The following is a 15,713-nucleotide window of genomic DNA, read 5'->3' on the forward strand; positions in this document are numbered from 1 at the left end:
AAAAAAAAAAGAAAAAAAAAAAAAGAATGGCCTTCAGTGAGACAGAGTCTGGAAGTGCCTGAAACACTGGGACCATCAGGAGGAATTGGCTGTAGAGTCTCCAGTATCTCGGAGCAACCAAGCAGAAGACTGTTGACCTACGTTCAGAGGTCTCCTTGGTCCAGGGTCAACCATCTTTCCCCACTGCTATAGAAGACTTGGTCTCTTCCTGGAAGTTCTATTTCTGTCTCTTCTTATTTGCCTTCCTCTCCACCCAATGCACACAGCAGCCTCTGCAATGAAATAAGGGGCTGATGTACTAGCTGAAAGTAGGAAAAGGATAAAAGGACCACAATCTGCTCTGACTTCCCCACCATGGCTCATAGTTCCTTTAAAAGGGAAGTAGGCTTGGGCCTAGTGTTGACTTCTGAAGGGGGATTTTGGGATGTGGGAGCCTCCTTGCTGCAGATTCACTGTGCCCCTCCCCCTAGTTCGGTCCTAGACTGCTTCGGGACATCTCACTCCCTTCTTCTGTCAGCCTTTGAGATATAGAGGAAGCAGGAAATAGTGTGCCCTGCCCATCTTTACAGGAATCCCAGCTAACTTAAGACAGGTGGAACTCTCAGGTCCTGATTTTAACTCACTACTCACCTGCTAAGAATCCCCAGGAAAGTAGACCCTTGTTTCCCAAGCACATCCTCCTCTAGCTTCTCTGTTCTGCTATGTATACAGACAATGAGAGGAGATGGCACGTGTGGCCTTGGGGAAGTGGAGTGGGAAAGAAGTATGTCTCGTGGCTGGCCTGCTCCGGTGCCACAGACATTCCTGAGCAGGATGCTCAGATCTGGTCTTATTTGACCACCCCTTCTGGTTTTTCCATCTCTGCCCCTGCTTGCTGTCAGAGACCTGTTTGCTTTTCTCAACACCTGCCCAGGTGTTGCCCTGAGGCCTGTCTTCCTGGACACCCACAGGATGTCTCTGGGAAAGTCTCTTATTGTAATCCTCCCTGATCCAGTCCTCACCCTGAAAGGTCAACTCCAGCCCAGATTTCCAGGGTTTCCTGCAGCCTTGTGCCTAGAGCTTGTATCTGGAAATTTCAGTCTTCTTAATGTCTTGGTTCCATTTCTTCCTGGCTCTATTTTCTCCCCTGCTGCTATTCTCCTGGAACAAAAGGCAGCTCAGGCCAGAACACTTGGAGGCAGGTGGGGGTCAGTATATGAGGCTGATGGAGGTGAGAGATAGAAGAGGCAGGCTGGAAGGACAAGGAAGCGGTATTAGCAGGGCCACTGACATTCAAGACCTACGGTGATTGCTCCAAAACAAAATTGGTTTTTAATGTGGGAGAGGCGGTCTCATGACTCACCTCCAGAATATCAGGGATCAATGAGCCCCTGCCCCAAGGATACAGGTGGAAGGGGCTGCATTTTTGAGAAGCAGTAAAAACCTGTCGACACTCCTCCCACCCCCAAGCAGGGCAGCGCTTCCTGGACCATGCCCTTTTTCATCCCCAGCAGACCAGGAAGGTGTGGGTGGCAGCTTGGTTGATGGCGTTTGACTTCAGGGGCAGATACTCCCAGCCAGGACGAACAGGCTGGGCCTGAATTAGGCCAAAGGAGGAAGAAGAGCTACTCACTGTCTGCCCTTGCCACATCCTGCCCACTCCTGACCTCAGGGCCACCCTGATTTTTGGGCTGGTTCCACGTCACCAGCCTCCAACATCTCCCAGAATCCTGTGCATGCCTGTGTGTCAGAGGCTCCCTGCCTGAGCTGAATCTTTGAGAGGCTTTGTGGGTGAAGAAAGTATGTGTGTAGGAAATGGCTACTCTGACCCAAGTGCCAGCTCAGGGCTTTGCTGAGCCGAGGGTGGGGCAATGTGAGGCTCCTGGATATATTCTGCATAGGGACTGTTATTATCTTTCCTGTCTGTCTCTTATCCTACCACTTGTAAAACCCCATACCTCCTAGATCCTCTTATAGTTAAAAAGAGAGGGTGCATGTGTGCTCAGAAGTGGAGATATTTTGAGGTGCTTATAGTGGCAGCCAGAGGGACTTAGCTGAACTTTATAAACTTTTTCTTAAATAATAATATAGACATCATTGCATGTTCATATAAGTCACAAATGAGAAGGGTGTGAATGAACATGAAACAAGTTCATACTGGACATAAAAGGCAATATTCTAGATTTAATTATATGTAATATTATTTTTTGGAAAACAACTGAAGGAGAAGAATAAAGAGCAAGAAATACTTCAAAAAAAAAAAAATAATAATAATAATAATATAGACAAGCAATATGCCTTACAAACAATTCAGAAAATACGATTACTTGGATACACTTGGAGTATTTTCTTTTGGATTTTTTCACCCTCCGGTACATACACATTACATATACCTACTTGGAGAATAAAGATATTCCTAGAGCTGGGCAGCTTGGAAGTAGGGTGAGGCGGGTGTTTTGGAGTGAAGATGGAATCTGAGGCTGTGTTCTGAGAGGCGCTGCAAAAATTCGCAGGATAGGGGGGTAGAGGGAAATTCTTCCCCTTTCTGGAGCTGCTTATCCAGTTTGGTAGGAAGGAAGCAGAGCAAGGCTGGACTGCAGGGCGCTGGAGCCCTGTGGTATGTACCAGCCGTGTCCAAGAGTAACAGTTCCCAAGTTCCTCCAGGGAAGATGGCGTTGACTGGGACTGCCTTCTCACTGGGGGCTTGCAGGCGAGAAGGGATTCAGTATTTGGAAGGGGCTGGCTCCTCCTATGGCTGCCTGGAAGCTTAGTCACTGTTACTGAGATGATGGGTGGGGGGGAGACAGTATCACCTCTCCTTCATTAGTCCTTGGAGAGGGGCTTTTCTAGGGACAGTCCTAGGTCAGGAGCTCAGGCAAGTGTTATGCTCCAGCTCTAACGAAATGAGCCCACCCCAAGTTCCTGTTAGGACTTCCCCGCCCCCCCACCCCCCATACACACAAACAAAACTCTGACAAGAAAAGAGAGGTCTCTGCCTTATAGGGCTGCCCAGTGTTCAGACTCCTCTGGTCTCTAACCCTGACCCCAATCCCCTCTAATAGCCTTGCTGTTTATTTTTTATTGTGGTAAAAAACATACCATAAAATTTACCATCTTAACCATTTTTTAGTGTTCTGTTCAGTAGTGCTAAGTATATTTACATTATTGTATAATATCTCCAGAACTCTTCATCTTCCCCAACTGAAACTCTGAATCTATTAAACAGTAACTCCTTTTCTGTCTCCCCTAGCCTCTGGTAACCACCATCTTACTTTCCATCTCAGTAAATTCCACTACTTCAGATACCTTGTGGAACCATACAGTGTTTGTCTTTTGGTGAATGGATTATTTAGTATGATGTCCTCAAGTTGCATCCATGTTATAGCATGTGGCAGGATTTCTTTCCTTTTTAAGGCTAAGTAAGATTCCATTGCATGTATATATCACATTTTATTTATCCATTAATTCCTCGATGAACATTTGGGTTGCTTCCACCTCTTGGCTATTGTGGATAGTACTACTGTGAACATGAGTGTACAAATATGTCTTCAAGACTCTGCTTTCAATTCTTTTGGATAAATACCCAGAAGTGGGACTGCTGTATCATTTTTACTTTTTTTTTGAAGAACTGCTTTTTATAGCAGTTGCACCATTTTACAATCCCACTAACAGTGCACAAGGGTTCCAATCTCCACATCCTTACTAACACTTATTATTTTCTGGAGTTTTATTGATAGGAGCCATCCTAATGGGTGTGAGGTGATATCTCACTGTGGTTTTGATTTGCAGCCTTGTCCGTCTTTAACAACAGTGTCAGTGTTAGAATTGCTTTTAGAGACCACCGGATCTGGCCCTGAATTGAGCATTTTACAGTCAGGAGCTTGAGGCCCTTGTGACTTGTCTAAGGTGTCCGGTTGTGAGGAGGCATGTTGGGGAGAAAGCATAAGGCCTCTGCCTCCGAGCTCTTGAGGGAGACCCAAGGCTCTCAGTCCAGTGCCCTTGCCCATTATAGCACTCAGCCTCCCAACCCTGAAACCTTGATCAACCCACACATATCTGCCTGACCACCCACATTCCTCCTTCTCCAAATGTGAAGGTTTCCATTCTTAAATAAAAGAACCCATGTTGCTTGTAAGGGCCAGGAAGAGAAGTGCAATCCAGCCTTTTTTGCAAGTCTTCAGTTTCAAGTGCAACTAAAGAAGCTTTTAAATAGTCAATCCCGGCTCCTACGTTTTTCTTTCTCAGTACTAACTAGTACAATACTCTCTACACCTTACTTTCCTCACTTACAAAAATGAATATAAAAGTAGGCCCTTCCTCACTAGGTTATTGAGATGATTAAATGAAAAAATACATGTCGAACACATAGCCTAGCACATAGTCAGTAGTTAATAGATGTTAACTGAAGAAACTGGTAGGTAAGCCAGGACTAATTGTCTTAAGACTAGATCCCATGTCTCCCAACTTCCAGTCCGAGGCTCTTCCTACAGGGGTACACTTGTTTCTCCTAGCTGAGAGATTGGGGAAGGTATGTGGGGTAAGGGATTGCAAAGGAGGAATTAAAAGCCTCTTGCGGGCCAGCATTTAGAGGTTTGGGGGCTTCAGTCTTGATTCAGAGTCTGTTCAGGAGAGTTGCTGTGGCTCAGGCTCAGAGCCCTTAGAGATAGAAACCAAACAAACTCTGTAATCTCCTCAGCCTCAGCCCAGCCCCGTGGAGCTCAGTTCTCCACAGCTGAGACAACACCACCCAAGGCTGAGGCCACAGAGAAAAAAGGCAAATGGGTTAGGGGTTGCAATTTGAGGGGGGATCACAAAGGAGTTATGGAGTCTAAGGCAGCCCAAGGCAGCTCAGCTGTGTGGTTCCCCACTAATCTCCCCGTTCCTTCTGGCTCCAGGAAAGCAGACAGAGGAAGTAGAACCAGGCTCGGGGTCTCCTGACTGGTAGAGACCCTCTTATCTCCCCTGATCCAGGTGGCAGGAACGGGGGTGGTGGTGTTTGGAGAATCGTGGGTTTGGTTTGGTTCCAGGGTTGTTGGAGGAAAGGTGGCTGGCATGCTCACTCCCTGCTGATTTCATTTCTTCCTCAACCCCCTGATCTTGAATTATCTATTGAACCTCAATGCCAGCCCTTTAGGGCACTGAAATTCCTGGGTTCTGTTTTCACCTTGTAGCACTGGGAAGTCTTCCAGAAGGTGACAGAGGTCTTCATCCTAGTGCCTGCACTGCTAGGACTCAAAGGAAACCTGGAAATGACCCTGGCATCAAGACTCTCTACCGCAGTGAGTGTCCTGGCTAGGGAGAAGGGGACAGAGGACTCTGAGCCGCATAGAGACTGGGAGATCACTATAGGCCCTCCTTGACTGCCCAGGCCTGGAGTGTGGGACTGCGGTGGGAAGGGAGGGCCTGACTGGGCAGGTGTAGGGAGATCCCAGGCTGGGTATCCTGCTCCTGGGCAGGGGCTTCCTGCCCAGAGTAGTTCCCAGGCTTGGTTTCTGGATGTCCCAGCCGTCCCTGGACTCTTGCCCCAACCCCTGCTTCGCAACTGCCTCGTGACTGTTTGTGCAGCTTTGACAGGCGGGCATCACGCTGGTTCCTCCAGCCGCACAGATGGGGGCCTTCTCTGATCTTTGGCCCTACTCTGCAGCTGGGCAGGAGCAGAGCCAGGCCCTCTAAGTCCCCTCCCCCACCCATTCCCTTTCCCTGGGGCAGCTTGTTTCTTAAGGGAATAGACAGGGAGGGGCTACTCATCACTCCCACCCCCCACAACCCCTTAGATCAGCCATGGTGGTTCAGCAACTGAACCAGACACTGTGCCCTGGGACGGAGGTGGGAGGTGATGGGACTCAAGAAGCCTGGGATGTCCCCGCATGGCCAAGAATCTGCCCTTGCCCTCCTCCTGGCCCATGCCACCCACTCCTTCCCAAATGCTCCTGCAGGCTCAGTCCTGTACTAGCAACTGACCTTTCCCTCTCTGGGAGAGCAGGCTGGCTTCAGAGCCAGGGACTGAGTCCTTCAGACCCATGAGGGCAGGGGCAGGACAGAAATGGATCTGCCTCTGCTCAGTGGGCATCCTGAGAGGAAGGGAGAAGAGGAGGCTGCCTTGAGAGCCCCTTTCCTGCCCCCACCCCAGTCCCCCAATCCTACGTCACTTTTCCAGTACATTCGTGTCCCAGTCTCAGATTATTAGGCCACATGCACCATCTCCTGATCCAGGCAGGAGCCTAACAGAGGGAGTTGCAGGCCTTTTCCAGCCTGGAGCTGCAGACCCTTGCCCTTCCTCTCCCAGGCCAACATCGGACACATGGACACACCCAAGGAGCTCTGGCGGATGATCACCGGGAATATGGCCCTCATCCAGGTAAGAAGCCAGGGATCAGAGAGAGTGGCTGAGTTTCTCCCTTAGTCAGGAATCTCTAAAAGGCTCCCAAGTGAATCTCCAGCATCCTGCTGAGCTAGCGTCTCCCAAAGTAACTCTAGGAGGTAACCAGGTTACCCAGGAATACAGCCAAGATAGGAGCATCTCTCATGTCAGTTCTTGGTTTCTGGTGGTGCCAAGGAACCAAGACCTTTGGGACCCCACAGATCCTGGCAATACAAGCAGGACTCAGGCGTGCTGAAGAGTCCTTTGCCACTGTCCCATCTCCCCATGAGGACACACAGGTTCTGACGGGGAGTCTTCCCCCTTGAGTCCTAGGCCTTGACTCTGGAGAGGAGTCTTCAGCTCTTTTGAACCTCTCCCATCCCCAGAGGCATGCTCATTCAGCCAGTAACATGGTCTAGGCTCCCGCAGGGTGCACTGCCTAGTACTAGTATCTGATGTGAACCTAAATAAATAAAGACTTCCAGCCTGGGAGGACTGGACAGTCCAGTCCAGCCTGCCTCCTGGGGCTGCTGAGGGCCAGAAAGAGGTCTGCCCAACTGCTCAGTGACCTCAGCTAAGAAGCTTGCTGCTCCCAAGGCTATCCAAGTTACCGCTCCTCTCCCCAGGTGCAGGCCACAGTGGTGGGCTTCCTGGCATCCATAGCAGCTGTCGTTTTTGGCTGGATCCCTGATGGCCACTTCAGTATCCCGCATGCCTTCTTGCTCTGTGCTAGCAGTGTGGCCACAGCCTTCATTGCCTCCCTGGTACTGGGTAAGAAAGGGAGGGTACAGGAGGAATGCTGCCCCCAAGGTGTTGACTGCATCTGATACCTCCACTCTCTCTTTGTTGATACCCCTTTATCTCTTCCTACCTTCCTTCTTCCCCAGGTATGATCATGATTGGAGTCATCATTGGCTCTCGCAAGATTGGGATCAACCCAGACAATGTGGCTACACCCATCGCTGCTAGCCTGGGCGACCTCATCACCTTGGCGCTGCTCTCAGGCATCAGCTGGGGACTCTACCTGGAACTGAGTGAGCCACCAAGAGTGTGGCTTGGGTGGACTCCTGGGTGGGGTTGGAAGAGATGAAAGTAGTTTGCAGATATGCAAGTTCTTCCATGTTCTTAACTATTTTGTTCAAACACAAGTTGTAATAACTCCTGATCTTAGAGAGGTAACGCTAAGTACTGATCTCAGATCGCTGCAGGCATCAGGGGCAGAAAAGAGCATCGGAAATAGATTCCTGTTTGATCTTGAAGATTCTTGCTTCCCTGGAAGGGGTGAGGTGGAAAGGGCAAAGGAAAGGTACTGAAGGCTGGAACCTGCTTGAAAAATGAAGAAGGGGGTGGGAAATAGGAATTTCTAGGATTAAATCAAAGGACCTAGAGTCTGGTCTCTGCCCCTAATAAGTTCAGTGCCCAGGGAGCTCTCTACCTTGGTTTCCTCATCTGTAAAATGAAAAAGGCTGTCCCCACCTACCTCCTGGGCTGACAGTGAAGATAAAACGACATAATATGTTTGCAGGCGTTTAGTGTGGCATTGCTGGTGTTCTGTTGGGACATTTTTAGGTTGTGCCAGGGGAGGCTGGGAGCAGGAAACCACAGTGCTCATCTCCCTCTGATCTCTGCCCTCTCAGATCACTGGCGATACATCTACCCTCTGGTGTGTGCCTTCTTTGTGGCCCTGCTGCCTGTCTGGGTGGTGCTGGCCCGACGGAGCCCAGCTACAAGGGAGGTGTTGTACTCGGGCTGGGAGCCTGTCATCATTGCCATGGCCATCAGCAGGTAGGCTCAGGCCCTGAATATAGACTCCTACCCCACTCCCACCCTGCCACAGATGCCCTTCTAAATTTTGGAGAGAAGGGATATGGGTCAGACCCTAGAAATGTATTCAATAGTGTATCAGTCACATATCCTGTTGAAAGTGACAAAAACCATCTGAACTGTGTTACATTCCAAAGCAGAACGCATTAGCCTAAAGAACTAAAAAGGTACAACTGGATTCAGAGACATATATAAGATCATGGCCCCAGTACTCCCCATCTCTTGACTCTGCTTTTCCTATGATGGTCTACAGTTCAGGTTTATGCTTTTCTTACTTCTACCAATTCCAGTGGGAAGATAATCTCTTCCCCCCTCAACTGTTCCACAAAGCCCCAGAGTAGAATTTCATTGGTTCTCATCTGGTCACATGACTGTCTTTGAACCAATCACTAAGGCCTCTGGGATACACAGTACTCTGATTGGATGGCCTGGAGCCTAACCATCACTGAAGTAATGCCACCCAAACCTCAGTGAAACCTTGAGAGAAGTGGTTCCCTGAGGAGGAGCCAGTGCTGTTACCAGAAAGGGAAGTAAATGCCAAACAGGCAGAACAGTAGAGATCCTCACAGGCAGTTAGTCCTGTGGGTGGCTCCTCTAGCCAACTTGGAGGGCAGATACGGGAGGTGGTTGCCTGACCCAGCACCCCTCACTTGTTCTGGGGTCACTGTCCCAAGTCAGAATGCTATGAAGAGCAATTGGTCCTATCAGGGGAGGCAAGGACTGGACAGTGAGAAATTCTTGGACACTACCTGCTTCCCTTCATCCCCAAGGTTGGATGGGCCTGTACCTCTCATCCCAGAGACAAGAGCAGAACCCTTCAATGGTCTTTGTGTCATTTTGTCTTTGTGTCTCTAGTGTGGGAGGCCTTATCTTGGACAAGACTGTCTCAGACCCCAACTTTGCAGGGATGGCTGTCTTCACACCTGTGATTAATGGTGAGGTCTGGGCATCAGCTGCCAAGGGAGAAAGGAGAGAGACAGGAGAAGAAGATTTAGGGGGCTGGTTTCTGTATCAGTTAGGGTTCCAGCAGGCAAGAGAATCCCACTCAGATAGTTCAAGACTTTAATAAAAGGTCTATTTACAGAGGTGGGAACAGGGAAATGGACCAATAAGGGATGTTGAGGCACCCAGAGATTAGCAACAACAGAAACATCTAATCCTGAAGGATCAATGGGAGTATCTTACTCTATTATCTGTTGATAGAACAGAATACCTGAAATTGGATAATTTATAAAGAAAAGATATGTTTTTCTTTTTTTCGGTCGAAGTCTCACTCTGTCACCCAGGCTGGAGTGTAGTGGCACACTCATGGCCACCGCAGCCTCAACCTGCTGGCATTAGGTGATCCTTCCACCTCAGCCTTCCAGGTAGCTGGACCTACAGGCATGTGCCACTACACCCAGCTAATTTTTTTATTTATCATAGAGACGTGGTCTCGCCAAGTTGCCCAGGCTGGTCTCAAACCCTTGGACTCAGGCAATTCTCTCACTTCTGCCTCCCAAAGTGCCAGGAATACAGGCATGAGATACCACACCCAGCTGAAAAGATGTCTATTTAGCTCATGGTTCTGGAGACTGGGAAGTTGAAGATTGGGTGGCTGCATCTAGCAAGGGTCTTATGCTGCATCCAGATGTCCAAATGGGCAAATAGAAGGGGAACTGGGTGCATACAAAAAGGACAAAACAGGAGAGACAAACCTCATTCATAGCAATACACTCTCATAGGAACTAATCTGTTCCCCCAAAAACTAACCCAGTTTCTCAAGCAATACATTAATTCATTTTAATGACCTGTTCACTTCTTAAAAGCACCACCTCCCAACACCACCACATTAGGGACCAAGCCTCAACATGAGTTTTGGTGAGGACAACCAAATTCAAACCAGAACAGGGAGAAAATAGCATTGCGAGAGCCCAGTGAAAGCTTTGTGTCTGCCCCCCAGCCAAGGGAAACCACTGCCAAAAGGTAAGGAGGGCTCAGGAAAGAAATGCCTGACCTCTTTTCCCCCACACTCTCTGATTGCCTGCTTATGCCTCGCACGGAACAAACCCAAGTGGAAGCAGCCAAGGGAGGTTGGGTGATATGGTCTATAGAGGTCAGCCCCAGGGCTCAGAGCAAGGCAGAGAAGAACAGGGACTAACTTGGGGTGTGAGGACATAACAGTAGACAGTACAGTTCCCAAGAGATACCAGATTGCAGAGAGTGGAGCTCAAACCTGATTCTTGAATCTGGTTATTGGAACAAGCACATGAGCATGGAGTACTTGGGTCTGCTCAGAGCATTGGAGATGGGGTGAGTCAAGGCCAGGCCTTGTCCCGCTGGCCACGTAGGAAGGCAGGTATACATGCTGTACTGGTGGAGAAGTCAGGCTCTGAGGATGCAGATCCACCTGTGTCCTTTTCTGCGCTGTCACAGTCATGCCAGGGACACATGCGACTGCCACATCTCCATAGAGGGGAGGATGGAGGAACCTGAAGGACTCCCTGGAAACAGGGATGTCTTTGTCTTCCTTCTTAGTGTCTTACTCTTCTCTTAGGGGCTGATAATGGGTGATGCCCACAAGACCCTAAGTGAAGACAGAGGACAATGCCTGTAACAGATAAAAGACAAAGAACAAGAAGATCATTTCCTCCCCTCTGCCTGTGTCTAAGCTCCTATGTGTCTCTGCAGGTGTTGGGGGCAATCTGGTGGCCGTGCAGGCCAGCCGCATCTCCACCTTCCTGCACATGAATGGGATGCCGGGGGAGAACTCTGAGCAAGCTCCTCGCCGCTGCCCCAGTCCTTGTACCACCTTCTTCAGTCCTGGTAATAGCAGATTCTCAACCTCCCAGCCCCATGCCAGCCCTGGAGGGAGGGGTCCTGCAATCAGTGAGCCTCTCTGAACAGACAGCTGGATCCTGAACCCACAGGCTCTCCTTCTCTTCTGGGCTGTGCCAGCTGTTCTGGAGGGCAGAGCCCAGGCAGGAAGGTTGTCTTCTCCTGGGACCCCCTGGGGGCTGGGACCAGGGACTAAAGAGTTAGAGAGGAGTGTGGTGTAATCCCTCCTGACTTTGAAAGGCCTTCTGGGGCCAGAAGTCCCCTCCTCCTCATACCCTCTCTTCCTGGTCCCAGATGTGAATTCTCGCTCGGCCCGGGTCCTCTTCCTTCTCGTGGTCCCAGGACACCTGGTGTTTCTCTATACCATCAGCTGTATGCAGGGTGGGCACACCACCCTCACACTCATCTTCATCATCTTCTATATGACAGCTGCACTGCTCCAGGTATGGACTGGCAAGAGCAGGGGCACGGGGAGGGGCTGGAATGCCGACAGGGATGGGTGAGGAGGCCCAGGCTTGGTCCATGGGGTGGCTGATAAACACTCAACAGGTGATCAGCAGAATACACCGTAGTTCTAGTAGAGTCACTAACATACTGTGTGACTTTGACCCAGTTGTTTTACTTCTCTGAGTCTCAGTGATACATTTATAAATTAAGAAGAATGGACTGAAGGAAGGTGGTGGTTTTAAGGTAGGTGGTTGCAGGATGCCGAGTAGGTGGACATGGGGCATCACCCCCAATGGTCTGGCCGTAGAGCTCCCCTTGGATCTGTTATGCACACTGGGATTCCCCAGAAAATCACATTTGTATGAAAGCTTCCACAGCTTGAAAGCATGTAAAAATTCCTGCACTGTGTAATCCATAGAATCCCATCCAGCCCTGCTATTCTGTAATACTGTGATACTTTCTTTCTTCTTGTAGCAGTCCAGTTTTAAAATTTCTTATTCTGAAATAAATACAGATTCACAAGACGTTTCAAGAAAAAAAAAGTGCAGAAATCTCATATACTCTTCATCCAATTTTCCTCCATGGTCACATCTTACATTGCTCTAGGATAATGTCAAAACCAGGAAACTGGCACTGGTGCAGTCCACAAAGGGCTTATTTGGATTACATTGGTTTTATATGCACTCATTTGTATGTGTGTATGTTTAGTTCTGTGCAGTTTTATCACAGTGTAAATTCATGTGACTACCACCATAATCAAGATACGGAAAACAATTTTATCACCATAAGGCTTCCTTAAGCTATCCATTTACGGCCACACCCACCTTTATTGTTATCTTTTAAATTTTTATAGATTTGTTTTTTGAATTGTGTGAATAGTTTTGAATAGTTCTTTGAGGAACAGTCACATAATTCAAAGATGTTTTAAGAGTCATAGTGAAACCTCATTGAAAAGCCTTCCTTTCTGCCCTCTTCTTCCAGTCAGCCCTTTCCCTCCTTCACAGGCCATCAGTATTGTCTACTTCTTGCATATTCTTCAAGTTTATATTTATACAAGCAAACATTTATGTTTTTCTTGTTTCCTTCTTATACACATGTGTATACTGTGCACACTGACTCTAATCTGCTGTTATCGCTTGTTTATCTTGAAGATCATTCTATATCAGCATGTAAAGATAAGAACACCCTGATATATATTTTTTATTTTGAGTTGGAGTCTCTCTCTGTTGCCCAGGCTGGAATGCAGTGGCATGCTCACAGCCACCACAGCCTCAACCTGCTGGGCTCAGGTGATCCTTCCACCTCAGCCTTCCAAATAGCTGGAACTACAGGAGAAAGCTACCACGCCTAGCTAATTTTTTTATTTATTATAGAGACGAGGTCTTGCCAAGTTGCCCAGGCTGGTCTTGAACCCCGGGCTTAAGCAAGCCTCTCACCTCAGCCTCCCAAAGTGCTGGGAATACAGGCTTGAGCCACCTCGCCCGGGCTGCAGGCTGATTTTTTATGGCTGCACCTTTTTCTATTATGGAGATAGGCCATAATTGTATTTAGCCAGTGCCACAGTGATAAACACTTGTCCCTCCAACCCCCTCGCCCCAACTAGAAAGGTTGTGTTAGGACATCTTGGCAAGCATTGGCCTGAGAACGAACCATATGCTGTTACCCTGCAGCTATTAGCCCCGCTCCCTTGTTCCATGCAGCACCTGTGGGAAGGTGCAGGGCTGGTGTGCCAAGGATCTGTGGTGGAGGTTTTCAGCTCATCCCTTGACCTGAGTTGGGAAGGATAAATCTTGGCTCCATGACCTACCACAAATAACCCTGGTGACAGTGACACTCCCGCCTTCACTCTCTTTTCTAAATCTGCGGAGCGCCAGAGTGTGGCACTTGATCTCCTGTAAAGATTCTTCCTGATCTCTTTGCCACCTTCTCCCAGGCGTGTGTCCTGGGGCCTGCTCAATAAGACTGGAATGTGAGGACAGCTGCTGCCATTCTCTTCCTGGGGCATGTCCCCAAGGCCTCCTGGTCACACTTTTTATTTGTGACACTACTGCAGCTGCTGGTAAGAGTATGAAGTTATAGGGGCTGGCCTCACTGAGGTCCAGGGCCATGGGAGTACAAGGCAGCTGTGCGCAGGGCAAGGGGGAGTGGGAATGGTTCTGGACTATAACCTCTGGCTTCCTTAGAGACAGGACAGGCCAAGCAAGTTTACCTAAAAATAGGTATCAATTCTGGTTTCTGGATCCATTAAGGGTCCTGGTTCCTGCATCTGAGTCCCTGAAGGCAGAATTTTCATACTGCGGTATTTTCAAAGTATGGTCAAGAGTAGAATCTTCCAAATGACTGTGTTGGAGCTTAACCATTAGAAACCGTCTCATTCTCACACAGATGCAGTCATTTTGGGAGCCCAAATGTCAGGCATTATGCAATTATGGAAGACACAGGCCTGCCACACCATAGTATTCTAGAAAAAGTACATCTCCAACTTAAAATGCATGTGAGTCTTATGAAAATGCAAATTCTGATTCAGGAGGTCCAGAGTGGGGCCTGAGTGTCTGCATTTTTAACAAGCTTCCAGCTATTGTTGATGCTGCTGCTCCTGGGCCCACCCACTGGCAAGATTCTGATCTGGATCATTCTTAAGTATCTATAGTAATAGAAGGTAAGCAAGAACACAGATAAAGCAGCAGGTATCCAAAATGCATTTTGAATTGTTATGCATTGTCTACTTTATATTTAGCTGACTTATTCACAATTCTATGTGATTAAGACCAATGTTAAAATAAACTTGCATCCTCTGAGCCCACAGCAGCAGATGGACAGGGTTAGGAGAAAGCCAGTTGGGATAATCAATTGTTACTCAGACAACTGTGCCAGCAGCAGCTTCAGACACTATCCTTATACCGCACTGCCCAGAGAAGAAATCCCTTTAGGGAGAACTGACTCCAATGGCCAGCTCCTGCCAGGCTCCTGGAGAGGCCAACATGGCAGGAATTGGAGTGACCCAAGAATGAAGTGATAGAATTAGAGGCAAGAGTGTTGAATTCCTGCAACAAGCAGGATGTAGATTAGGAAGCCCCTTGTTTGGTAAATTTGGGCATAATCCACAAAGGGCTTATTTGGATTACATCAGTTTTATATGCACTCATTTGTATGAGTATGTTTAGTTCTATGCAGTTTTATCACAGTGTAAATCCATGTGACTACCTGGGTGACCCCAGGTAGTAGTAGCATCTTCCTCGCTAAAGAGTGCTCATGATGCCTGTTGTCTGCTCAAGGTGGTAATTACAGGGGTACAAGAGCATAAAAAACTTTGCTGGGCTGGAAAGATGATAAAAAGAGGTTTATGGCTAGCCATGCCTTGTGATGCACTGAATGGGTCTGATCCTGTGGCCTCTGGCTCCCCCTGGAGAGAGGGGTGGCTACAGGCAGGGCCCTTCTGTCTCTGCAGGTGCTGATTCTCCTGTACATCGCAGACTGGATGGTGCACTGGATGTGGGGCCGGGGCCTGGACCCAGACAACTTCTCCATCCCGTACTTGACTGCCCTGGGGGACCTGCTTGGCACTGGGCTCCTAGCACTCAGCTTCCATGTCCTCTGGCTCATTGGGGACCGAGACACGGATGTCGGGGACTAGCTTGGTCATTCAGCCTTTTCCCATCCCTCTGCACTTTCTATTTGAAATTTTTCTTTTGTCACCCTGTCCCTACCCATGCCACACTCCCACCTCTTTCTAGGACTTCACTTTGATACCAAATTCTCATTATTTTCAATGGGAATTTTTATACATTGAGCCAAGTTTGTACAGCAAGAATTCAGGAAGGACAGATGAACTGAGAGAAGCAGTTTAAGTAGATTTTTGAGACAATCACCAAGTGCAATTTCATGGTGGGTGCCTCCAGGTGAGGTGGATTGAGGCAGGGGGCTCTGAGATCTGGGGACTTTTAGTTTGGCTTTAACAATCTGTCTTAGCCCTAATGAGAAACCCTTTGTGAGTGGGCTCTGGTTTTTTGGCTTTGTTTTCTTTTTTGTTTTGTTTTTGGTTGAACAGAGGAGCAGAATAATAAGTAACACTCCCAAACACACACACACACACCCTTTTGTAGAAATGGACCAACTTCAAAACCCTGAGTAAGTTGGGCTCGGTGGCTCAGCCTGTAATCCCACGCCTTGGGAGGCTGAGGTGAGTGGATTGCCTGAGCCCATGGGTTCGAGACCCGCCTGGGCAACTTGGCGAGACCTCATCCCTACAATAAATTTAAAAATTAGCCAGGCGTGGTAGTGCACG

At 48.5% G+C, this 15,713-nt stretch overlaps 1 protein-coding gene across 1 annotated transcript in view; it reads left to right on the forward strand.

Moving 5' to 3' along the window:
* SLC41A1 (solute carrier family 41 member 1) overlaps positions 1–15,424 on the forward strand; it is a 21,791-nt gene extending 6,367 nt beyond the window's left edge. The window contains exons 3-11 of the mRNA XM_008064024.2: positions 5,151–5,258; positions 6,266–6,337; positions 6,967–7,111; positions 7,228–7,374; positions 7,978–8,125; positions 9,020–9,099; positions 10,835–10,969; positions 11,276–11,424; positions 14,877–15,424. Of these exons, the coding sequence (XP_008062215.1) occupies positions 5,151–5,258; positions 6,266–6,337; positions 6,967–7,111; positions 7,228–7,374; positions 7,978–8,125; positions 9,020–9,099; positions 10,835–10,969; positions 11,276–11,424; positions 14,877–15,062 (1,170 nt within the window). The 3' untranslated portion in view covers positions 15,063–15,424. The remainder of the gene's footprint in view (positions 1–5,150; positions 5,259–6,265; positions 6,338–6,966; positions 7,112–7,227; positions 7,375–7,977; positions 8,126–9,019; positions 9,100–10,834; positions 10,970–11,275; positions 11,425–14,876) is intronic.
* The last annotated feature ends 289 nt before the right edge of the window (positions 15,425–15,713 follow it).

The sequence above is a fragment of the Carlito syrichta genome, unplaced genomic scaffold (assembly GCF_000164805.1).
Source record: "Carlito syrichta isolate Samal-C Ts95f unplaced genomic scaffold, Tarsius_syrichta-2.0.1 Scaffold100611, whole genome shotgun sequence".
NCBI classification, from domain to species: domain Eukaryota; kingdom Metazoa; phylum Chordata; class Mammalia; order Primates; family Tarsiidae; genus Carlito; species Carlito syrichta.